Raw genomic sequence first — 27,012 nt, forward strand, 5'->3', positions numbered from 1 at the left:
TTCTTCACTGGAGAATATTATACCATAGGGGTATTATGAACAATGGGGAAATTTACTCTCAAGCTAACGATGTTATAATACAAAAGTCTTTTCTTCGTATCCCAGAAAGAAACCCTAAGAGCACCAAGACTGACACTAGCAGAAGGACCTCTTGGTGGAGCAGTAGATGGACCCAAGACCCAAGAGACATTTACATACACAAGTGTGGATCCACAGAAATAATGTTTTCTTTCTTCTGTATAAATGGTATTATATTGTACGTCTCACCCTTTAGCTTGCTTTTTTTAATTTAATGATGTATTGGAGGTCTAGATAGATTTCCCTTTTTAAAACTGAGATAAAATTTACATAGAGTGGAATGTACAGATTTTTAAATGTACATTTCAATGAGTTTTGACCAAAAAACCCCCATGCAACCTACATTCTAATCAAATTACAGAAAATTCCTGTTATCCTAGAAAGTTCCCTGTTCCCCTAAATCCATCTCTACCCTGCCATAGACAACCACTGTTCTGATTTCTATTATATATAAACAGGAGATCAAAATTAATTTAAAAAAATTAAAGTTGGATAGTTAACTGCCCCAATGCACTTATTAAACAAGCCATCCCTTCTCCATTTAAAAGGTTAACTTTATTAAAATTATATTAAAATTACATTTCATTGTATACATGGAATACATACTTTGTATTCTATCCCCTTAATCCGTGTAAATTCTTGAACAAACATTTTGCTGCTTTAATGAAATTTGAAAGGAAAACCTCAGAAAGCATGCTCTAACATCCTCAGAGCTCGGAGTTAGAGCTCATATTCAGTTTTGGTTCCACCTCTGATTAGCTGGGTAACCTTGAGCTATTTCCAATCCTCTCTCTCTCTCTCTCATGTATTACCCTCTGTAATATGTGGATAAAACTGCTAATACCTTTTGTCTGGTAGGGATGTTTTAAGTTTGAAATAAGCTCTTAGCATGATACCTAGCAAATGTTAAAGGCTTATAATTACCTATTATAATTGATGTGGATCATTTGTTTTCCATTCATGCAAAAGGGCAGAATTAGAGAAAATATTTAAAGCTGCTTAGAAACACTCTTCAATTTTATTCCCTCTCTGTAGATGACCTTGCTTTGTATTTTATGGGAAAAAACTTGAAGTTATCCAACATGAGCTTCCCTGACTTCCAACTTTCCCAACTCAAATTTCTGATTGCACCGCCATATATCTTTCCCACATTTTATATAACCTACACATATGCTCTTGTACATTTTGAATCACCTCTGCATTACTTACAATACCTGATACAATCTAAATGCTATGTAAATGGTTGCCACTGTGAGGCAAATACGTGTTTTGCTTTTTACAACTTTCTGGATTCCCCCCCACCCCCCAAATATTTTCCATCCGAGGTTGGTTGAATTTGCAGGTGTGGTGCCGACCATACCGTGGGGCTTCCCTCTGTAACTGCCGTTAAGTGTCTTATTTAGACGTCTCCTAGCTCCTGAAACTAAACAACTCCCAACCTAAACTCATCAACTTCTCTGCTTTCCCCCCTTCCTTTTCCTAACAGTACTATCATCCCAGTCACGTAGGGGCAAAACCAAAGAACCAATTTTTGGACTTTTTTCTCCCTCCCCAACCAGCTGCCACGTTCTTCACAATACTGACCCCATGTGTTCCCATCTCTCTCAGATCTCCACCACCTGTATTAGTCCTTCATTCTCTGACTGAATTAATATAACAGCCTTCTAACTGGTCTACAACTTATTTATTAGCAGTTCCCATGGAATAATATCCCCAAGGCAGAGTTCTGATCAGATACCTTTCATGGCTCATCAATGACCATACAACAAAGTGTTCAATTCTTAACCTGACACACAAGGAAATCCACAGTCTGATCTATTTTCTTTCCTGTGTGCATCCTTCCTTTCAGCGAACTAAACAATTAATGCTCTCCAGATGGTCAGAAATTCTCTGCTCTGTACTCTTGGCCATTGTTAACATTTGTCTTAAATGATTTTCTTTTCTTCATCAAACCTCTCCTTAAATATCTATCCGTCCAGAGCCAAGTCATCCTTCGAAATACTTGCAAGTGTGACTTTCTTCTTGAAGACTTCCCAGATGCCCACCACCAGGACTACCAAGTCTGGTGACAATACCTCTCCTCTCTCAATTTCTACTGTATTTTTAAAGATTCTATATTTTTACATCATAATACAATAAAATTACCTTTTCCTCTTCTGTTGCACAGTTCTATGAGTTTTAACACATTTATAGATTCATGTAACTATAGGATACACAACCTACATATAGGATATGGAATAATTCTTTTTTTTCTCCTGCCTCTTGTTATTTAACAAAATATTTTGGAGATTATTCCAGAATAGTACACAAAGACCTCCCTTGTTCTGTTTCTTAAGAAACAGCTTAACTGAGATACAATTCATATACTATACAATTCATCCACTTAAAGTGTATAATTCAGTGGTTTTTACTAAATTCAGATATGTGCAGCCATCATTGTGGCCAACTTGAGAACATTTTCATCACTTTGAAAAGAACCCCCATATCCTTTAGCTATCATTCTCCATCCTCCTTATCCCACCCCATCCCTCATCAAGCAATAAGCAACTACAAATCCCTGTCTCTACAGATTTCTCTGTTCTGGACTTCCATATGAATGGAATCATACAATATGTGGATTTTTGTGGCTGGCTTCTTTCACTTAGGGTAACGTTTTCCAGGTTCATCCAAGTTGTAGCGTATATCAGTACTTTATTCCTTTTTATTGCAGAACAGTATTCCATTGTATGGATATACCACATTTTGTTTATCCATTTATCAGGTGATAAACATTCGTATTGCTTCCATCTTTTGGCTATTATAAATAATGCTGCTATAAACATTCGTGTATAAGTTTTTGTGTGGGCATATGTTTTCGTTTCTCTTGGGTATATACCTAGGAGTGGAACTGAGGAGTTATATGGTAGCCGTGTTTAACTTTTTGAGGAACTGTTGTACTGTTTTCCAATATGGCTGCAACATTTTACATTCACATCAGCAGTGTATGAGTCTTCTGATTTCTTTACATCTTTCCTAAAACTTGTTATTACCCAACTTTTTGTATTATCCCACATCCTAGTGGATGTGAAGTGGTATCTTGTGGTTTTAATTTGCATTTCCCAAATGACTAGTGATACTGAACAATTTTTTTCATGTTTATTGGCTATTTGTATATCTTCTTTGGATAAATGTGTATTCAGATCCTTTGCTCATTTTTTATTTGGGTGATTTGTCTTTATCATTGAGTTGTAAGGGCTCTTTATATATTCTGGATACAAGTCCTTCATCAAATAAATGATTTGCAAATATTTTCTCCCATTCTGTGGGTTGTCTTTTCCCGCTTAGTGGTGTCCTGTGAAGCACAAAAGTTTTAAATTTTGATGACATACACATTTTTTTTCTTTCTTTCTTTTTTTTTTTAGTTGCTTGGACTTTTGGTGTCCTATCTAAGAATCCTTTTGCCAAATTCAAGGTCATGAAGATTTACCCTTCTGTTTTCTTCTAAGAGTTTTATAGTTTTAGCTCTTACATTTAGGGGAATATTGCAATCTTAACAATGTTAAATCTTCTGATCCATGAACAGGAGATATTTTTCCACTTATTTTGATCTTCTTCAATTTCTTTCAACAATGTTTTGTAGTTTTTAAAGTTTGTATTTTTTGTTAAATTTATTCCCAAGTATTTTATTCTTTTTGATGCTATTGTGAGTGCAATTATTTTCTTTATTTCATTTTCAGGTTGTTCATTGTAGGTATATAAAACTAAAACATTTTTGTATATTTATGTTTACTGCAATCTTGATGTACTAATTCCAATAGTTTTTTAGTTAATTACTTAGTATTTTGTATACATAAAATCATGTCATTAGCAAATAGGGACAGTTTACTTCTTCCTTTTCAATCTTATTTCTTTTTCTCAGCTAACAGCCCTGGCTAGAACCTCATATAATGTTGAATAGAAGTGGTGAGAGCAGACATTATTGTCTTGTTCTTTATCTTAGCAGGAAAACATCCCCTCTTTCACCAATAAGCATGATATTAACTGTGGGATTTTAGTAGATGTTCTTTATCAGGTTGAGGCACTTCCCTCTTATTCCTAATTTGTTGAGTGTTTCTATCATGGAAGGATGTTGGATTTGTTAAATGCTCCTATTGAGATCTTGTTTTTTAACTCTATTGATATGATTAATTTACATTAATTGATTTGCAGATATTGAATCAACTTTGCATTCTTGGGATAAAACCCACTTGATTAGGGTATATAATTATTTTTATAAGTTACTGGATTTGGTTCGCTGTATTTTGTTGAGAATTTTTGCATCCATATTCATATGAACTATTAGTATGTAGTTTTCTTCTCATGTCTTTGGTTTGGTATTAGAGTAATACTGGCTTCACAAAATGTGTTGGGAAGTATTCATCCTTTTCTATTTTGGGGAAGATTTGTGAAGTTTTGGTATTCATTCTTCTTTAAATGTTTGGTAGAGTTCAGCAGTGAAGCCATCTGAGCCTGGGCTTTTCTTTTTTCTTTTTTTTTTTTTTTTTGCAGTACACGGGCCTCTGACTGTTGTGGCCTCTCCCGTTGCGTAGCACAGGCTCCGGACGCGCAGGCTCAGCGGCCATGGCTCACGGGCCCAGCCGCTCCGCGGCATGTGGGATCTTCCCAGACCGGGGCACGAACCCGCATCCCCTGCATCGGCAGGTGAACTCTCAACTACTGCGCCACCAGGGAAGCCCTGGGCTTTTCTTTTTGAATAGTTTTTTTTTTTTTTTTAATTACTAATTCGATCTCTTCACTTGTTATAGGCCTATTTCGATTGTCTATTTCTTCTAAACTTGATTCAGTTTTAGTAGTTTATGTCTTTCTAGGAATTTGTTGATTTCATTTATATCTATTAGAAAAACAGGTATCTAACTTCTTGGCACACATTTGTTCACAGTATTCCTTTACAGTCCTTTTTATTTCTGTAAGGTTGGTAGTGATCTCCTTTTTCATTTCTGACTGTATTGAGTCCTTTTTCTTTTTTGTCAGCCTAGTTAAATGTCTGTCAATTTTATTGATATTTTCAAAGAATCAGCTTTTGGATTCATTGACTTTTCTCTATTTCTTTTCTAGTCTTATTTCATTCATTTCTGCTCTACTTTTTTATTTCCTTTCTTCTCCTTCCTTTAAGTTTAGGTTGTCATTTTCCCATTGTCTTAATGTGGAAGATTGAATTATTGGTTTGAGGCCTTCTTTCTTAATAAAGGCATTTACAGCTATAAATTTCCCTCTACGAATTACATTAGCTGAATTTCTTAAATTTTGGTGTGTTGTGTCTTCATTTTTCATTTGTCTTTAAGAATTTTCATTCCCCTTGGAATTTCTTCTTTGATTCATTTGTTGTTTAGGAGTCTGCGGTTTAATTTAGACATATTTGTTGATTTTCCCAATTTCTTCCCTGACACTGATTTCTAATCTCATTCCTTTGGGATCAGAGAATATATTTGTATTATTTCTATCCTTTTAAACTTATTGAGGTTGTTTGATGGCCTAGCACATGGTCTATCTTGGAATATATTTCAGTTTACTTGAAGAATGTATATTCTGTTTTTGTTGGATGAGGTGTTATAGAGATGTCTGTTAGGTCTAGCTGGTTTATTATCATTCCATTTTTCCTTGTTAATCTTCTGTCTAGTTGTTTTATCCATTATTGAAAAGTGGAGGCATTGAGGTTTCCAACTCTTATTGTTGAATCATCTGTTTCTCTTTTCATCCATCTCAATTTTTGCTAAAAGTATTTTGGTGCTCTGTTATTAGATGCACATGATTTTCACTGTTATATTTTCCTGGACTGGCCTTTTAATTATTATAAAATGTTCCTCTTTATCTCTAGTAATTTTTTTGTTTTAAAGTCTACTTAATCTAATATTTGTATAGCCACTCCAGCTTTCTTACAATTGCTATTTGCATGATTATCTTTTTTCTATCCTTTTACTTTCATTTTATTTCTATTTGTGAATCTAAAGTGTGTCTCCCATAGACCACATAGAGATGAATCATGATTTTTTTTATCGTGTCGGATAATCTCTCTTTTGATTGGATTGTTTAATCCATTCACATTTAGTGTTGTTGATATAGTTGAATTTGATTTCTTTTAACTTTTAATGTCTTTTTTGTTCCTCTATTCCTCTATTATTGTTTTCTTTTGCATAAGTGAGTATTTTCTAATGTAGCATTTTAATTAATGATTTTGTTTTTTTTTTTTTTTTTTTTACTATATTGAGTTTTGTTTTTTTTAAGAGGTTGCTCTAGGGTTTACCATATACATCTTATGACAGTCAGCTTCAGATTTATACTACCTTAATTCCAGTGATATACAGAAATGTTACTTCAGTATAGCTCTATCCCTTGGCCCCCGACCCCAGCCCCAACCCCAACCATTTTTTGGCCATGCTGCGTGTCTTGTGGGATCTTAGGTCCCTGACCAGGGATTGAACCCAGGCCCTCGGAAGTGAAAGCATGGAGTCCTAACCACTGGACTGCCAGGGAATTCCCTAGCGCTATTCCCTTTACCCCCATACTGTAGTATGGCCATTATACATATTGTATCTATTCATGTTACAAACTCAGTAATATTCTTATAATTACTACTTTACCATCTGTAATGGTTTACTCAGCCCCATACAGCTTTGCTCCCACCCACCTCCTTTGTGCTGTTATTGGCAAATATATTAGACAAATACTACCTTTCTATATGTTACAGGTCTGACAGTAACATATATCTATTATTTGATACAATTGCTTTCTAAATCAGTTAAGAAGAAAACATTTATTAATACTGTCTTTCATAATTACCTTATTACCTTCACTGGTGTTCTTTTTCATGTGGATTCAAATTACAATCTGAGGTCACTTGTTTTCAGATTGAAGAACTTCAGTTTTTGTTATCTTGAAAATGTTTTATTTTGCATTCATTTTGATAAATAGCTTTGCTGGATGTAGGATTTCTGGTTGGCAAGTTTTTCTTTGAGTACTCTGAATATGTTATTCCACTGTCCTGGCCTACGTGGTTTATGCTGAGAAGCTGTTAATCGTATTGGGGTGTGTGTGTGTGGGGGGGTTCCCTGTTAGTCACAAGTCACTTCTCGCTGCCTTCAAGGTTTTCTCCTTATTTTTTACTTTCAGCATTTTTATTATGATGCATCCTTTGTGGATATCTTTGAGCTTATCCGACTCAGAATTCAGCATGTTTCCTGATGTATATAGGTTAGCTTTTTTCAATGTATTTGGGAAATTTTCACCCACCATTCTTTGGATTTTTTTTCCCCTCCTTTCTCTCTCTCCTCTCCTAACTCCCATTATGGGTATGTTGGTGTGCTTAATGGTGTCTCATTTTTCTCTGAGGCTCTGTTCACTTCCTCTTTTGTTTTTCTCTCTGTTCTTCAGCTTGAATACTCTCTGTGGAGCATCTCTAGTGAATTTATTTATTTATCTCTGGCCGTGTTGGGTCTTTGTTGCTGTGTGCGGGCTTTCTCTGGCTGTGGTGAGCAGGGGCTACTCTTCATTGTGGTGTGCAGGCTTCTCTCGTTGCAGAGCACAGGCTCTAGGCATGCGGGCTTCAGTAGTTGTGGCACGCGGGATGTAGACCGCAGGCTCAGTAGTTGTGGCACACGGGCTTAGTTGCTCTGCGTCATGTGGGATCTTCCCGGACCAGGGCTTGAACCCTGCATTGTCCCCTGCATTGGCAGGCAGACTCTTAACCACTGTGCCACCAGGGAAGTCCTCTAGTGAATTTTTTTTTTTTTTTTTTTTTTTTTGCGGTAAGTGGGCCTCTCACTGTTGTGGCCTCTCCCGTTGTGGAGCACAGGCTCCGGACGCGCAGGCTCAGCGGCCATGGCTCACGGGCCCAGCCACTCCACGGCATGTGGGATCTTCCCGGATCAGGGCACGAACCCGTGTCCCCTGCATCGGCAGGCGGAGTCTCAACCACTGCGCCACCAGGGAAGCCCGAATTTTTAAAATTTCAATTATTGTACTTTTTAACTCCAGAATTTCCACTTGGTTCTTTTATTTCTTTTAAAATAATTTCTATCTCTTTATTGATATTATTTGTCTGATGCAACACTGTCATTATATCTTCCCTTGTTTCTTTCATCATCCTTTCCTTCAGTTCTGTGAACATATTTACAAGGGTTACTTTGAAGTCTTTTTCTGTGAAATCTGACATTTGGTCACTCTTATACGGCAGCTTCTGTTGCCTTCTGTTTTTCTAATGTACGGGTCATATTTTCCTGTTTCTTTTCATGGCTCATTATTTTTGTTCAAAACTGAACATTTAGATAATATATTGCAGCAATTCTGGTTAGTGATTTTTCTCTCGCCACACCCTTCCCCAAGTTAGGGTCTGTCGTTGTTATTTGCATGCTTGTTTAATGGATGGCTGGATTTAGCGAAGCCTATGCCCCTCTGCCCCCTACAGCATTAAGCCTCTGATGTCGCTCCTCAGGTACTGCAGGTATGGGTATCCCCAGTCATCTTGGGATGCTAGTGGTATCTGTAGGACTCTCTTCCTCTCTTTACCTAACCACACCCATTAATAAACTACATTAACTGCTGGCTGACGCTTTATTGTTTACAAAATGCCCCAGGGTATAAACTGCTCTACAATCACATCAAATCAAATTGTGGCTTCTTTGAAGGAATGGTTTCTGAAGGCAATGTGTGATATTTATTCTGACTCCTGGAGGACTCCTCCTAGAGAAGGAGTTATTATCCATGAGTTGGTTTGAGAATCCATGGTTAGTTATTCCTTGTACTGACAGAGGATTCTGAATACAGTACATGTCTTCCTTAGCTTATGATGGAGTTACAGCCCAATAAAGTTTCAACAAGTTTCAGTGAGTTGAAAATGCTTACAATACACCTAGCCTACTGAACATCATAGCTTTTAGCCTAGCCTGCCTTAAACATGCTCAGAACACTTACATTAGCCTAAAACTTGACAAAGTCATATAACACAAAGCCTATTTTATAATAAAGTATTGAATATCTCACATAACTTACTGAATACTGTACAGAAAGTGGAAAAGGATGGTTGTAAGTGTGTCAGTTGTTCACCCTCATAATCGCTTGGCTGAGTGGGAGCTGCAGCTGCTGCCGCTGCCCAGCATCACGAGGAGTATGTACTGCATACGACTAACCCAGGAAAAGACCAAAATTCAGAATTCAAAGTATGGTTTCTACTGAAGGTGTATTGCTTTCGCACCATCATAAAGTTGAAAAATAGTTAAGTTGAACCACTGTAAGTAGGGGACCATCTGCATATGTCACAATCTGGCCTATCCATACCACACAAAACAAATAGCTGCTATAATCTGAGTCTTTCAGATTCTCAGTTCTAAATAATAAAACGAATGGGATGTCACTATAGTCACCTTTGAGCCAAACTTTTCTCTCACTTAAAAAGGCAACTTAGAACCTATAAGAAAGAAGCAAAAAGCACAACTGGTCAACTTTCCAATTCTATGTAGTCCAAGATTTATTTTAATGTTCTATCCTCTTTGCCAAGTCCATATCTCCTGGTGCCATGAGATGGTTGTATAACAATGATAACTCTAAGTGATCCTTTTTTTCTTGAGAATTTCTCTTCTTTTCATTAGTTTCCATCTCAGGAGAAGGCATGTATATGGCAAAATAGTTCTGTTTTGGGGGCAAATTTGGCATCCTCAGCAGATCATTTATTATTCTAGGCAGATTAAGAAGTTTCCAAATAAGTGACAGTCTAATAATAAAGCTCACTGTCCAGGGTGTCTCTGAGTATGGCAGTATGCCACTTCAGGAAAGGAAAGTCATCCTTCAGTGAGCATTGGTCACCACCAATTCTATTTCTTTCCTATAGATCTAGATAACTTCAATTACATGGGTGTCAGTTTGCTTTTTTTTTTTTAAAGGTATAATTGACAAATAAGATTGTAAGATATTTAAAGCGAACAACATGATGATATATGTATACATTTAAAAGGATTCCCCCTATTAAGTTAATTAACATATCGATCACCTCATATATTCACTTTTGTTGTTGAGAACATTTCAGTTCTCTCTTAGCAAACTTCAATTCTATAATACAGTGTTGTCAACTGTAGTCACTATGTTATACATTAGATCCTCAAACCTTATTCAACTTATAACTGAAAGTTTGTACCTTTTTACCAACCTCTCCCTATCTCCCCCATCTCCTAGTCCTGGCAACCACTTTTCTACAATTTTTCTATGAAGCTTTACTTTTTTTTGGCTGAATAATACTCCATTTTGTGTGTGTGTGTGTGTGTGTGTATAAACACATTTTCTGTATACATCCAGCAGTTGATGGACACTTAAGTTGTTTCCATACACTGGCTGTGGTGAATATTGTTGCTATGAAATTGGGAGTGCAGATATCTCTTGGAGATAATGATTTTGTTGCCTTTGGATATATACCCAGAAGTGGGATTACTGGATCATACAGTAGTACTATTTTTAATTTCTTGAGGAACCTTCATACTGTTTTCCATCGTGGCTGTACAAGTTTACGTTCCCACCAAAAGTCTATAAGGGTTTTCTTTTCTCCACATCCTCACCAGCATGTTATCTCGTCTTTTTCATAACAGATATCCTAACAGGTTTGAGGTGATATCTCATTGTGGTTTTGATTTGCATTTCCTTGATGATTACTGATGTTGAACATCTTTTTCATATACTTGGCCATTTATAGGTCTTCTTTGGAAAAAACGTCTATTTAGCTCTTTTGCCCATTTTAAAATTGAATTTTTTTTTTTTTGGTATTGTGTTGTGTGAGATCCTTATATATTTTGGATATTAACCCCTTATTGGATGTGTCCTTTGCAAGTGTTTTCTCCCATTCCATAGGTTTTCATTTTGTTGATGGTTCCCTCGCTGTGCAGAAGCTTTTTAGTTTGATGTAGTCCCACTTATTTTTGCTTTTGTTACCTTTGCTTTTGGTGTCAAATCCAAAAAAATCAACACCAAGACTAATGTCAAGGGGCTTACTCCCTATATTTTCTGCTAGTTTTATGGTTTCAGGTCTCATGTTCAAGTCTTTAATCCATTTTGAGTTAGTTTTTGCGTACAGTACAAGATAGAAGCCTGGTTTTATTCTTTTACGTGTGGCTGTCCAGTTTTCCCAACACCATTTATTGAAGAGACTATCCTTTTCTCATTGTATATTCTTGGCTTTGTCAAAAATTAGTTGCCTGTACTAGTAAAATAAACCAGTGGATTTATTTCTGGTCTCTCTATTCTGTTTTTAATGCCAGTACCATACTGTTTTGATTACTATCACTTTAAAAGTTGAAATCAGAAATGTGATCCCTCCAGGTTGTTCTTCCTTCTCAAGATTGCTTTGGCTATTTGGGATCTTTTGTGGTTCCATACACATTTTCAGACTGTTTATTTCAGTGAAAAATGCCATTCGAATTTTGAGAGCGTTTACACTGGATCTGTAGATTGCTTTGGGTGGTATGGACATTCTAACAATATTAAATTCTTCCAGTCATGAACACAAAATATCTTTCCATTTATTTGTGTCTCATTCAATTTCTTTCGTGAGTGTCTTGAGAGTTTTCAGTGTATAGATCATTCATCCTCTTGGTTAAATGTAAAACTAGCACTTTATTCTTTCTGATGCTATTGTAAATGGAATTAATTTCTCTTTTTGACAGTTTGTTGTTGGTGTACAGAGTTACAACTGATTTCTGTATACTGATCTTGTAGCTTACGATTTTACTGAAATAGTTCATTAATTCTAACAGTTTCGGTGGAGTCTTTAGGGTTCTCTATATGTAATATCATGTCATCTGCAAATAGAGATGACATTGGAGGTGACATATTCATCAGCAAATTTATTTCTCTCTGATAGATCTAGATGACTTGGATAACACGGGTGCCAATTTAGTCATGAATGTTTAGTATTACTTCTCACCTATTCTATAATGAATTTTTCAGTTACTCATTCTGCTTTTATATCATGTGCAATTGTAGAAGGTATGGGCTCTGTCTGGCTTAATGGAGATTTATGACTTTTTTCTAGCCTCCTTTTGGGAGAAGACCTATAGGTCCATACAGACAAGACTTCTCTTCTTCCTCAGTATGTGAACAAATAATATTGTGGGCTACTGGCTTAGGTGGGCTTTTGGATAACACTACCCACATGTGTATTAACAGTTACATGGATTGTAGAATTATAGGGAAATTTGTTTCATCATGTTCTGATTCCAAGCAGAAACTACTTTTATAATTCTTCTTCTTAATGTAGTTATACCTAAAGCTATCTTTAAAATTCTTATGAAATGGGGGCTCTATGAGCAAATCTGGGATATATAGGTTAGGGTGGAGTGAATGAAAGAAACCTAAAATAGGTTTCATTCCTTCCAGTGAAAACACTGATGAAAGTAACGGAAAATTCATTAACAAAATGAAAACTGTATTCCATAGGGTACAGTTAGGATCAGTGGATAGTTATATAGTGGCACATTTCTACTCAACATACAGAAGAGTTTTCCATTTTTCTGAGCTATATAAAGTGTATACTCATATTCCTGGCATCCTCAGATAACTCAGAAAATAAATGTTGGCTATTAGTGATAACCTCAAGTCATATTTTTCAAATTCTGGCTGACTTAATGATATTTTAAGTATTCTAATAATAAAAATTATGTAACTGTGAAGTTCATTACAGTTGGACCCTGAGTAACACAGGTTTGAACTGAGCAGACCCACTTACGTGTTTTTTTTTTTTTTCAATAAATATGTACTAAACTACTACACAATCCACCGCTGGTTGGATCTGAGGAGGCAGAACTATGGATACACAGTTGACTGTAAAGTTATATGTGGATTTTCAACTGTGTGGGGGACTGGTGCCCCTAACTGTCATGTTGTTCAGGGATCAACTGTATTTTCATTCAGTTGTATTTAATTTTGGCCAACTTTCTGTTGAATCTAGCACTCGTTATAACCAGGAGCTACTGTAGTTTTCAAATAAAAACGGCACTCTGTTACCTGAACATTAAATAAACCACCTGAAAAATGTTTCCAGCTGGTAGAGAGCAGTGCTGTTCATTCTTATTATTTCTCCAATGTCTTTAAATTTTTCTCTGGATCCTCTGTCTGGATAGAAAATACAAGAAATAATAATAGTGTACATCTTAATCATTGACAAAGAGGGCCTTCCATTAACTTCCTGATCACCTCTGTAAGTAATGTAGATGGCCAATTACTGGGAGAAAATACTTATGCCAACAGACAATAGTGTAGTTTTGCAGATATTTTTAGTCTATCAGCAAGATATTGCAACAAGCCAACATACATTCACCCACTTTCCTCTTTTTTAAATGGGTTACCCAAATTTTTAGCACAAGGAAGCAATTTTACATTGCATTAGCACATTAGCATCTGCTCAAGGGTCACCATCTATTGACTCGCTGCATCTCTAAGCTATACGTAAGACAGAGTTAAGCAAATAATTCAGGGTAATAAAAGAAATCCCACCATAAAGTACGATGCTATACCCAGACCACAGATTATACTGTGAGAAACCAGTTCCTTCATGAATAAAACATCCATGGTATTCAAAGTGAATATCACTGTAACTAGTAAATTAGATCTAGACTTTAAAGTGGATACTGTCCTCTTGGTAAGATACAGGGTTCTGATGAGTGAGTACAAATTACAAACTCAATATATTAGTAATATAGGACACTAAATAAGATCCAGGAGAAAACATATAAGAATGGTAAATGGGAGATATATATAGAAAAATTTTCATGCAATCTGCAAGTATGCTTTGCTTGAATGAATCACTGAGGAAATGAACAAGTGTTCAGTTAGAGCTTAACGAAATGCTGAATATTTCTGTGGTTCAAATATTCAAAGGAAAGCAACTGCTTTTGGAGCTCTCTGGAGTTCCAGCCCCATGGACTGGCCAGTGTCTTGGGACATGAAATACCTTGCTCTCAAATTTATCCTCCTTTGGCCCAGAACCTCAGAAAACCAAGAGATTTCACTTTGAAGATGATATTTGATCTAGGGCATGGCTGACAAAGAATAGTGCTGTCCTACACACAGGGTTAAGGTGTAAAAATCAAGTCTTTGCTGAACTAAGAGGACAGTGTGGCTTAAATAAGAGTCAAACAATCTGGGTTCTAGTTCCAGGCTGCCATTAACTAGCTCTGTGGCCTTGAACTTTTTTTTTTTTTTTTTTTTGCGGTACGCGGGCCTCTCACTGTTGTGGCCTCTCCCGTTGCGGAGCACAGGCTCTGGATGCGCAGGCTCAGCGGCCATGGCTCACGGGCCCAGCCACTCCACGGCATGTGGGATCTTCCCGGACCGGGGCACGAATCCGTGTCCCCTGCATCAGCAGGTGGACTCTCAACCACTGCGCCACCAGGGAAGCCCATGGCCTTGAACTTTTATTTCTTTCTAGAACGCACATCTGTAATAAGTGATTATTATAGTGATTTACAATTGTGTAATGGTTCATAATAACAAAGTATTTTCATGACGCTATCACATTTCACCCGCCAGATACCCCGTGAAATTCATATCACAGGCGAAGAAACTGAAGCTCAGAGTGACATGGGGACCTACAAAATCACACAGCCCATAAAATGGTAGCATAGGACACCAAAGCCAGGTTTTCTTTTAAATTCTGTTCTCTTTCCACTTTACTTCTTTATCCATAAAACAAAAGACTGCATTAATGGTTTCTTTTTAAATCAAATATTCTGTGACTCACTAGATGTGACATTATTTTAGTATTATTATTTTTTTGGCTGCACCACGTGGCACGTGGAATCTTATTTCCCCAACCAGGGATTGAACCCGGGCCCTCTGCAGTGAGAGTGCGGAGTCCTAACCACTGGACTGCCAGGGAATTCCCTAGATGTGGTATTATTAATGAACTATCTTTCAATTTAGGTGAATTACCAAAGATTTATTAAGTATTGACTTAGCATATCACTATACTGAGGACAGTGGTGTATGTATAAGACCTAGTCTTATCCACCTCAAGGAGCTTCCAACGTGGTTATTCCCTTGCATACTCATTCAACAGACTTCCAATTAATTAGGACTGTGCTTATAAGAAAGAAAATCATTGTTTACTGCTTTAAAAGTTTTTTACTTCTAAATCAATGTTGGCTAAAGTAAGGAAAGAGCAATCCAAAACAGGCTTGTGTACTGACAGTTTGGGAGTCTGGCCTCACCTCTCATGAAGGCCAATTCTGTACTACTTTACCTGAGTTACTGCCAATCACCAACTAGGTGAATTTAGTAAAGATTCAAGCCCTTTGTACTTTGATTTCCCCAGTGTGTGTCACAGAGATCTGTTGGTGATACCTGTCACCCTATTGATGTATAAACAGGCTGGGTGGATATCTTGTTTCTCTCTCTCCACTATTCTGTTTGCCCCTCCTTAAGCTGTGTCCTCTGTGGAAGAAGACAACTGAACCAGATAAAAGAAGGACATTCTCTGGACAAGGGTCTGCAAGTAGTTGTTATTACTTTGCTAGAACATTCAAATTAGCCCTCAAGGCCCTTTGATGGGGGAATATAGACAAGCAAAAATATTAATAGATGGCTCTAGAATTCTACTAGTAAAGCTGTTTTCGGTGAGGGGATGGTCTGGCAAGTGTTTCAGTAGAGGCTGAATGTTCCTACTGCCCTCCCAGCCTAGCTGTCGGCTGTCAAGTACCTTACTGTTTTGATTACCATAGCTTAATAACATATTTTGAAAACAGGACATGTGATGCCTCCAAGCTTTGTTCTCTATCCAGATTGTTCTGGCTATTTGGGGGTCCATTGTGGTTCCATACAAATTTTAGGATTTTTTTTCTATTTCTGTAAATCAGTAAAGCTTTTATAATAAAAAAAAAATTAAAAAGAACGAGGTAGGCCTATATATACTGACATGGAAAGATACAAAATATTTTTTCTTTAGATTTTTAAAAGTAGTTTTAAAAATCAAGGTAATACATGCACACAGCTTTAAAAAAAAAAGAGTCAGTTTACAACCAGGGCTTCTGATGAAAAGCCATGTACCCTACACCCAGAACATGCATTTCTGTTCACAGTCTTTTTTTGAAATTTTAAAATATTTTTTCTGAGCATTGTTTTTTTTAACCATTAAAAAAAACTGAAGTATAAATTTACAATGTTGTGTTGGTTTTGGGTGTACAGCAAAGTGACCTGGTTACACACACACACACACACACACTTTTCAGATTCTTTTCCATTATAGGTTATTACAGGATATTGAATATAGTTCCCTGTGCTATACAGTAGGTCCTTGTTGGTTATTTTATATATAGTAGTGTGTATATGTTAATCCCAAGCTCCTAATTTATCTCCCCCCTGCCATTTCCTTTGGTAACCATGAGTTTGTTATCTATGTCTGTGAGTCTGTTTCTGTTTTGTAAATAACTTCATTTATACAATTTTTTAAGATTCCACATATAAGTGATATATGATATTTGTCTTTCTCTGACTTACTTCACTAGTATGATAATCTTTAGGCTCATCCATGTTGCCGCAGATGGCATTATTTCATTCTTTTTCATGGCTGGTAACATTCCATTGTGTTCATATACCACATCTTTATCTATTCATCTGTCAATGGACACTTAGGTTGCTTCCATGTCTTGGCTATTGTAAACAGTGCTGCTATGAACACTGGGGTGCATGTATCTTTTCGAATTAGAGTTTTTGTCAGTTCTGGATATATGCCCAGGAGTGGGACTGCTGGATCGTATGGTAGCTCTATTTTTAGTTTTTTAAGGAACCTCCATACTGTTCTCCATAGTGGCTGCACCAATTTACATTCCCACCAGCAGTGTAGGAGGGTTCCCTTTTCTCCACACTCTCTCCAGCATTTTTATTATTTGTAGAGTTTTTAATGATGGCCATTCTGACCAGTGTGAGGTGATACCTCATTGTAGTTTTGATTTGCGTTTCTCTAATAATTAGTGATACTGAGTGTCTTTTCATGTGCCTGTTGGCCATCTGTATGTTCACAGTTCTTCTGATGCTTACAAGTACACATAATTAACTAACAGGCTTTTGGTATATTATATCCTGAATTCAGCCTCTTTTTCCCACCTCTACCAATAAGCCCTGGTCCAAACCACCACTGTCTTTTGCAGGGACAACTGAAATAGCCTCTTACTTGGCCTGCCTTCCTGCTCCCACACTTGCCCTGCCACAGCATCTTCTCCACAGAGAAGTCAGAATGACCCTTTTAGATCTTGCACTCCTTTGCTCAAAATCTGGTGCTTTCCTGTCTCACTCAGAGTAAAATCCAAAATCTTTACCTTGACCAAGGAGGTCCTAGGTGTTCTGGTCCTCCACTATCTCTTGGCCTCATCTTCTGTAATCCCCCCTGCTCACTCCTCGTCAGCCGTATTGACCTCTTTGCTGGACTCTGCACACCCAAAGCAGGCTCTTGCCTCAAAGCCTTTGCAACTGCTGTTCTCTCCACCTGGAACGCTTTCTCAGACAACCTCGCTCCCTCAGTTGCTTTGTGCCTCTGCTCAAATGTTACCTCTTCGAGAGGACTTTCCTCAGAATCCCACTTGAAATTGCACTCCCTAGGTTAGGTCTCTAACCTCTTACTCTGCTTTATTTTTCTTCATGGAGCTTGTCACTGTTTACAATTTTTATTTTACTCCGTATGTTCGTGTTCTTTCCATTGTGCTTCCCTGCCATTCTTTAGGGCAACTGTCTTTGCCTGCATGGTCGCAGCTGAGCAGCAGGCAAATTGGTACTCCAGTTCAGTGGGAGGGAAAAGTGAGCAAGAGCTCCTAGAGACACACATTACTTCAGTTATGTCCCTCTGAGAAGAAATTAGTAACCTAGCCATAGCAGAGCTTGGAGGGCTTGGAAGTGCAGTGTTGCTGGGCAAATGTGTGCCTGCCTTCCCTATTACTAGAAAAGGGGATAACGTATTTTGATGGACAACTTGCCATAGTCTTCCACAATCTGTTGATTTTAAAAATTGAAAAACCATCTGAAAGTATATAAAATGTTTAAAATATAGCCATTATGTAAGATCTTACATAACTGTGATATGGTAAACATTACTCACTGTAGAGGTAAGTACTGCACTGTGATCGCACTTCTTGTGTCACTTAAAGGAGAATGTTCTCAGTGTCAGATTCTTTTGCTGTTTCTATCGTTCCACTTTTTTACTGCACAGGCAGATTGCGGTTTCTATAAGTTGAAGGTTTGTGGCAACTCTGTTGACAAAGTCTGTGGGCACCATTCTCCCAGTAGCATCTGCTCATTTTGTGTCTCTGTGTCACATTTTGGTAATTCTCACAATATTTCACACTTTTTCATTATTATTATATTTGTTATGGCGATCTGTGGTCTTTGATGTTACTACTGCAAAAAGATTATGACTCCCTGAAGGCTCAGATGATGGTTAGCATTTTTTTTAGCAATAAACTATCTTTAATTAAGGTATGTATATTTTTTGGACATAATGCTATTGCACACTTAACAGACTACAATATAGTGTAAACCAAAAAATTCATGTAGGTCACTTTATTGTGATATTTGCTTTATTTCGATGGTCTGGAACTGAAACTGAGGTATGGCTGAACTTAAATTTGGACTATGCCTTTTTTGTATGGTTTTCTGTTGGTGGAGTTTCTAGTTGCCTTTTGTTCACGTGGTTGCTCTCTCACAGTCTTTTGTTCTCCTGCTCCAGCGTGGACTTTCTGCACTCTTCGCCTGCTGTATTGCCGTGGGGTCTCACGATTTCCATTCACTGGGCTCAGTCCACTATTCCGAGGATTCTGTGTCTTCCTCTTTGGTGACTTATCCCTCATTTGCTGGAGTGTGCAGTCTCAGGAAACTGTCTTAAGAATGAGAGGTCAATACGTGAGGACCCCACGTATTGACCATCATAGCTGGTTGGTCTGTTCTAGATTCAGAACCCTTGTGCCTTGAACTGTGAGGGCAATGCTCTCTTGTCTCCCGGAATCTAGTGCTGCCAAGCAATCTGCTCTCACTCTGACCTGCCTTACTTTGGAGGCTTCTTCTCCTTTAGAAGCTTTAAAGCTTTAAAGATCTTCTGTGTAGTCTCAGTGTTCATGCGTTGTTGGTCTCAGGTGTTTCTTCATCCTGGAAAACTTCATTGTATCATTTATTGAAAAATGCTCTCATGTCTGTTTTCTCTGTCTAACTGGAACTCCTTTTAATCAGATTTTGACCTTTTGGACTGATTCCCTGTATTTCTTGTCTTTTTGTTCTGCTCTCTAGGAGATTTTCCAGATGATAATTTTCAACCATTCTACTTCATTTATTTGGATACTTATTTTTGTTCTGATTTTTTTCCATAGCACACTTTTTTGTTTTATGAATCCAGTATTTTCTTGACTCTCTAGATCAGGGGTCCCCAACCCCTGATTAGGACCGGCCACACAGCAGGAGGTGAGCAGCAGGCAAGTGAGTGAGGCATCTCACTTCTTCTGACGCTCCCCACCGCTCCCCATTGCTCACATTACTGCCTGAACCATCCCCCCAGCCCCATGTGTGGAAAAACTGTCTTCCACGAAACGGGTCCCTGGTGCCAAAAAGGTTGGGGACCGCTGCTCTAGATGTTAGAAGGTAGGTATAATGAACTAATTCTAGAAGGCTGGTATAACCCTACCTAAAGATATCCAATTAACAAAACACCAAGAATTCTAGAATATTTTTACTTTAAGATATATAAATGCAAGAATCCTAAATAAATTAACAAATCAAATCCAGCTGTTTATTGAAAGAATAATATTATATGACCAAGTAAACTTTATCTTAGAAATACAAAGGGGGACCTTAGTAATATATTCATCCTTATTAGGTCATATGATCATGTCAAGGGATGCTGAAGAAACCACTGTTAAAATTTCACATCTATAAATTAGAATTGGAAAAATTAAAGTGAAGAAAATTTCCCTAGCATAATAATGGACTTCTCATATCAATGACTAATATTAAAATTAATTAATGACCAAACATTAGGTTTTCTTATTAAAATGTTGAGCAAAAAGTCTACATGAATCACTCTTACTATAATATATCTCTGGAATTGTTAGCTAATACACTCAATATAACAGAAGAAAATGGCAAAGTATTATTTGCAGAAGGTAGGACTTCCCTGGTGGCACAGTGGTTAAGAATATGCTTGCCAATGCAGGGGACATAGGTTCGAGCCCTGGTCCAGGAAGATCCCACATGCTGCAGAGCAGCTAAGCCCATGTGCTGCAACTACTGAGCCTGCGCTCCAGAGCCCATGAGCCACAACTACTGAAGCCTGTGCGCCTAGAGCCCATGCTCTGCAACGAGAGAAGCCACCTCACGGAGAAGCCCGTGCACTGCAACAAAGACCCAACAACACAGCCAAAAAAACAACAACAAAAAACGGTAGGACTATCTATCCTCGAATTATAATGAATTAACACAAACTCTATTCGAAATAAGACCAGTAAGTAAGGAGGCAAGTTATAAAAATCAGTGCCATAGCACGTTTCACTTACTTGATGAGCAATGATGGAAAGAAAACAAACGTTCTGTGTTTATGAGACTATGAGGAAGTGTCCTCTCATACCACCAGGGGCATTGTATAATATTATCACCTCTCTGGAGGCCAATTTTAGAGTCACCAAAGGTTCTAAAAACATCCATAGTCTTGAATCAAGCTTCTCTACTCCTAGGCATACAAGCTAAGGAAACAGATATAAATGGAAAGATGAATGAAGAAAAAAAGGGAAGCAATTTAAGTGACAATCACCTGGGTGCTCCTTAATTATATCCAGACAACATGGAGTATTGTACAGGTGTTTAGAAAGATGACGTGGATCTTTGTTGTGGAAAGAAGCTTATAGCAAAGTGAAAAGGGCAGGATACAGATTAATACTGTTAAAATTATGTAGTCATATGCCTATATAAGAAGACTAAAGTCTGGAATGACATACAACAAAGTGTGTGTGCGTGAGAGAGAGATTTGATAACACATTATTATCATCTATTAATGTCAGATTGAAAACTGATTATTAGATTTTAGTGACTCATCTAGCAAGCAGAATGGTATAAAGGACCCCTTCCTTTTTAAAAATTTAAGTACCCTTGAAGGTCATGGGGTTGAGCAGGTGGGGGAGCGAGAGGAGCGGAGATGAGGCTGCTCTGGAGAACCGCTGTGGCAGGGAGCCCGATGCAGGGGGTGGCGACAGTTCTTGTCCCCTTTACAGCCTGTGTAGGACTAGTCTGACTCTAAATAAAAGTAATAGCAATGATACATTTGCCCAAATATATACGAGTTAAATTGCTGAATTCTACTCTGGATAAACACAAGGAATGTTACTAGCTTTGTTAAAAAATTAATGCAAAGTCTATTTTAACTGAGATATACCTAAACTGTAACAACTACTTTACTATTATTGATGAAGTATTTTAAATGTTAATATATGCCTTTCAGCATTATATATACTATATGTTTAGTTCACTGACAAAAGTTTATTTTCTATTGAATAATCTGCTTACATTTTTTGAAACAACTGCCATAATAACATATAAATATTCCCCCAACAGGTATCTCCTCTCTAGTTGTGGCTATATAAAATAAAATTGGGAATTTTATTATTCTCCCTCCTTTTCACCTGCATATGAAATGCTTCTCTAACTACACATCTCACGGTGGCATTAAGCTAATTACAAAAGTCTGTTTAAATCTATCCACCTATCTTTTGTTTTGCTACCTACCTGGGCCTTTTCCAAGCAGGCAGAACATCTCCAATCAGTCTGTTATCACAACTAGGATGCAGGAGATTAGTGACTATGGAGAGGGGCAGAATCAGTTTACATCCTTACAGGCAAGAGAATGATATTACTGCACAAGCAAGAAATGTGAGGCTTCCTGACCTTAATTTAGAAAACCTGCAGTTAATAATCACACTAAAGTTGGTTTTACATGCCGGACAGGTTTTGTTTCCTGTTTTTAAAATTTGAGTGTTCTTTGTGGTTACCAAAATTATTTGCTAAAAGGCATATATTAACATTTAAAATATCGCATCTATAATAAAGTAAGTCTTACGGTTTAGGTATATCTGAGTTAAAATATACTTTGCATTGATTTTTTTTTACAAAGCTAATAACAAATTCTTTGTATTTATCCGGAGTAGTATTTAGCAATTTAACTAGTGAATTATGACAATTAATACACTGAAAACTCCTTTCTTAATTGAGGAACAAAATGGGTTTTTCACTGTAATCTGTCAACCCAAATAAGGAACATATAGATTCCACCACGGCACACTGTCACCCCTCCCAAAAAGGTCAATTGTTTCTCGAAGGAAAGAGAACTCAGCCTGAAGCTACACATTTAGCAAGGAAAACGGGTCAAAGAGCAGATGGTGCAGAGCTGGGGTGAATTGGTACAGGTGATCCGGTCGGTATGTAGAGGTTCCAATAACAGCAAACTCAACTTGGTTTCTTTTTCATTGTGGAACACTTAATGAAAACCAATCTAATTAACACCATACGCCAAAAAAGAAGTCTAAGTGATCTTCTAAAGTGTGGTTAGGTTTCACTTAACATTCTACTAAAGGAACTGTATTAGCCAAACCCATCTTAGCTGCTTCAGTGTAACTCACTGTGTGTTCAGTAAAATGAGTTTTGTCTTCAGACACTTGTTCTCTTTTAGAGAGAGAGTGCTTTACAGTTTGTGTTTGTGTGTATGGTACTGAAATGTAGTTACTGAAATGAAACGTACAGTCTAGCTATGGAGATGATGCTCACAGAATGAAAATACAGTGTGAGTCTATATATGTATATACTGATATAGAAGCAAAGTTACAGTGGCACTTTTGGTGCCCAAAATTTTAGGTTTACTAAGTATTTCCAAGGTACTTTTGGTATTATGAAAATAGAACTAATACTTGGAGGGGGAAAAAAATATCTCAAAAAGTCATGTTTGGGGGCTTCCCTGGTGGTGCAGTGGTTGAGAGTCTGCCTGCCGATGCAGGGGACACAGGTTCATGCCCCGGTCCGGGAAGATCCCGCATGCCACGGAGCGGCTAGGCCCATGTGCTATGGCCGCTAAAAAAAAAAAAAATCATGTTTGCTACTTCCATGATAAAAGGAAAAAATATCTATTACATGGAATCAGTCTTCCTTGGGTAAGTATAGAAGAAGAAGAAGAAAAAAGCTATGGGATGAATTTGCAAAAGTGTGAAAAGATGCCTTTACCTACACCAAGGCTGCACTAAGACTGCTCTTGTAAGTTACGTCAATTTTCGAGATCTATGATACTAAACAGCCATCCCAAGGCTCTGTTGGTTACATCACGTATATTAGCATTTAAACTTTCATCTCGCTCCTCTTAAAAATATAGATTAAAAATTTAACCAGATTTTAATGACAACAACAAAGTAAAATATTGCTCTATTCAATTTCTTATCTGCCTTTGGAATTATTAACTATAATGTCTCATAGAAATATTATTTAAAAAGTTAAAGGCAGTGTTGGGACTTCCCTGGTGATGCAGTAGTTAAGAATCCGCCTGCCAATGCGGGGGACATGGGTTCGAGCCCTGGTCCGGGAAGATCTCGTGTGCCGCGGAGCAACTGAGCCCGTGCACCACAACTACTGAAGCCTGCGCACCTAGAGCCCGTGCTCTGCAACAAGAGAAGCCACCGCAATGAGAAGCCCGCGCACCGCAACGAAGAGTACCCCCGCTTGCCGCAAACTAGAAAAAGCCTGCATGCAGCAACGAAGACTCAATGTAGCCATAAATAAATAAAAAGTTAAAGGCAGTGCTATCTTCAACAGAGACACTAAGTTAGTTAGTGAACTATTCTCTCTCATCAACCAATTGAACTACAAGTTTTGAGGCCCTTTTAAACCAATGCCTGTTTTGTAACTTTCTAAAAAGTATTTCAGTCATTTTTGTTAATCACTATATTAACAGTAATTATACATTTAGAGGATCATAGTACTTAAAACATCAGTAACCATGGAACATCTTTAACCTGGTCAGATATTTACCGATAAGGCATTATTAGATCTTTTACAACCTTGCAACAAGATAAAATGCACATCCCAGTAACATTCTTAGCAGAGGAAAAGGTATCCTTATGGTTTTCCTCCAGTAACCTAAGATAACGGGTCTCATCATGAAATAGCCAAAAAAAAAGTTACAAGATACAAGGGCTAACTTTCCACATGATCAGACTAACTCTTAAGTCGAAATCATGTAAAACATCTTACAAAAATTTGTGTCTTTAAAATGTGATTTTAAAAAGTCCTACCATATGGTAGTAAAAACATTCCTATATAATTTAAAATTCTCAAAGCAGCTCCTATCTATCTGAAACAGAAAAAAAAAAAAAAGAAAAAAAACCCAAGAAAAAAAATTGACAGTAATACGTATTATTTGTTTCTAAATTAAAAGGTTATTTTTTTGGTGGTTGTGCTTATTAATCATTTTGCAGGGTTTTTAAATTGTTCATTATCAAAAAAGGCCCAAAGTATACTAATACAATTGAAGAGAACATAAGAAATCTGAATCTTTGCTTTCAGTATCCTTAGATATTTTAGAGCTATAGGATTTATTTTAAAGTAAATTCAGTAAATATTTACTATCATTTATGAAAATGAGGATCATATTGATGAAAATAAAGACCTCCATTTCAAGTAAACATTTACTGAATATTTAGTATATATCAGGTGCTCTAGTAGGTGCTTTTATAAGATTCTCTGCCCTATATTTCTAAAGTGTTAAATCGAAAACTTTCCGGGTAAACACTGTCTTTTAAATGGTAGGTATTACTGGTCACATATAATCATATATAAATTAAATATATATTGTTTATAGTATATATATAAATCTATAGTTATACACTTCTAATGTACATTATATATAATTATAAAGCTATATGCATAGAACAATTTTTTGGTTAAACAACTTGTCAAAATGAATCGTAGGTATCATCCTTGAAATAAAAACATTATAGGACTATTGCTCATTTAATTAATGCAAACCACCTGTCAACTACCTATAGCAATCTGTACTTCAGTGTTAAAAAGATCCAGCTGAAATGCAACTTCTCTAATTCTGATCAGAGAACTATTTTTTTTCCCCACAGCTAAAGGGGTCACTCGAAACAAAAACTAGCATTGTTTTTCTGTGATTAGGTTACAGTAGCTTAAGTCTCTAAACACCAGAATGCCTCACACAGCTGTTAATTGTAGACCAGGGGACTAGCTGACATCTGCTTCTTGCTTATTTTGTTAACGGTTCACTTCCAGGTCCTTAAAAAGATTGTAGGCTTTCTCCAAAGATAATGTTGGACGCATCTATGTCTGCCTTCTACATAGTTGGCTTATTCTGGTTTGTCACTCTCCATACAGTGCAAATCTGAGTGAACTCACATCTGTCACCGATCGACCCAATTCGTGGGCAATCTTCTCCCATCGACCTGGGGTTCCTCCTGGGAACTTAACCATACTTCTTGTCAGCTGGCTGAGGTCCTCTTCTGTCCATTCAGGTGCCTGCAAAACATTAAAGAAAAAAAATAATTCAGAGAATGTTCGCTAAAACATTTAATAAACCTGTGAAACCAAGTATTGGCATTATGCTTTCTGCAAAAATAACAATGTTAAAACGTATCTACTAGTTTAGGTGAAGGTCTGAGTTGCATATTTAACATTAGAATGCAAAGCTCCCGCAGCCTTTTAAATGCTCCAACGTACACCAAATAATAAAGAAGAAGTACTGTGAACCCAGGCTCTTAAAGACATTAAAAAAAGAAAGACAGTTGTTTTGAAGTGCATTGTGTCACTAATGCTCACAAATGCCTCATGTGAGCTTACCACAGAAGGTCTTGAAGTTTTTAAGAAAAATGATTAAAAAAGCAAAAAAACTTTATAAGTGTAAATGAAAATGTGAACAAGTAAATGGACTGATTCAGAATCAGAACCGAGACAAAGATATATTTTTTGTTCATTCTACGTAACGATATTTAATTCTAAAAAGCATGTATTTTCAAGAAGTTAATTTATCAAGTGCTAGCATTTTGTAAAACTTGAGAATAGAAATTAGAAAATCCTGCAGCCAAGACTTAAACCACCCAGTCCATGCAAAGCAACACTTCCTTTTTGAGAAGGTAAATAGCTTCTAAAAGTTGATCAGATTATTAAATTGAATAATAAAATACCTTAAAGATGATAAAAATCTGTTTTTGCAAAAGCCAAAATTCTCAGAGCAAGCATATTCTCTGCATTTTATTCAGCATTACCACTTGGTGAAACCCAAAGTTGAGCAAAGCAAAAGAAACCATCATCAAAGAACAGATAGCCACGTTACAATTATTTTACATTACAGCACTAAACCGTTTCCTACCAGAGGCAGTAGCCACAATGGTACAACACAAGACTCTAGGAGTCAGCAGAGAGATGGAGGAAGCCACCTTATTTTCCTTTAATTAAAAAGAAAGAAAAAAGAAAGGAAGGAAGGAAACCTCTGAGACAAATACCTTTTCTAATCACTGTTTCCGATAATGAACAGGCATACATCAGGCCGTATGCATTACAGGACCATCAGCACAGACAACAGCCAGAGGTGAGTGACCCCAGGGACTATCTCCACAGCTACAGCAAAGCTTCTCCCTGACACTAATCCTCCCTGTCATTCTCCCACTGTGCTCTAACCACACTGACATCCGCCTGCCTCACCGCAAGCTTAAGGGGGCCCTTCCTGACTTTTTACTGTCTCCCCCAATCAATGGTTCAAGCGTGCTCTTTTCACCATGTCCAAATGGCAGCTTCACTCATAATCAAAGTGCACTGCCCCTGTTAAAGGGCTTTCCGAAAGGCTCTCCCATTTGCATTCATTTGCAAAGCAAACTACTTTTATTCACTTTGTTCTGCTATCAAGAA

General features: G+C 37.2%; 1 protein-coding gene across 2 annotated transcripts in view; it reads right to left on the bottom strand.

The window, feature by feature from the left end:
* The window catches only part of DNAJC1 (DnaJ heat shock protein family (Hsp40) member C1), a 363,633-nt gene that overhangs the window by 7,376 nt on the left and 329,245 nt on the right, over positions 1-27,012 (bottom strand). For both annotated transcript variants that reach the window (XM_067702975.1, XM_067702972.1), the window contains one exon: positions 25,507-25,626. In XM_067702975.1, the coding sequence (XP_067559076.1) occupies positions 25,507-25,626 (120 nt within the window). The remainder of the gene's footprint in view (positions 1-25,506; positions 25,627-27,012) is intronic.

The sequence above is a fragment of the Pseudorca crassidens genome, chromosome 1 (assembly GCF_039906515.1).
Source record: "Pseudorca crassidens isolate mPseCra1 chromosome 1, mPseCra1.hap1, whole genome shotgun sequence".
NCBI classification, from domain to species: Eukaryota; Metazoa; Chordata; class Mammalia; order Artiodactyla; family Delphinidae; genus Pseudorca; species Pseudorca crassidens.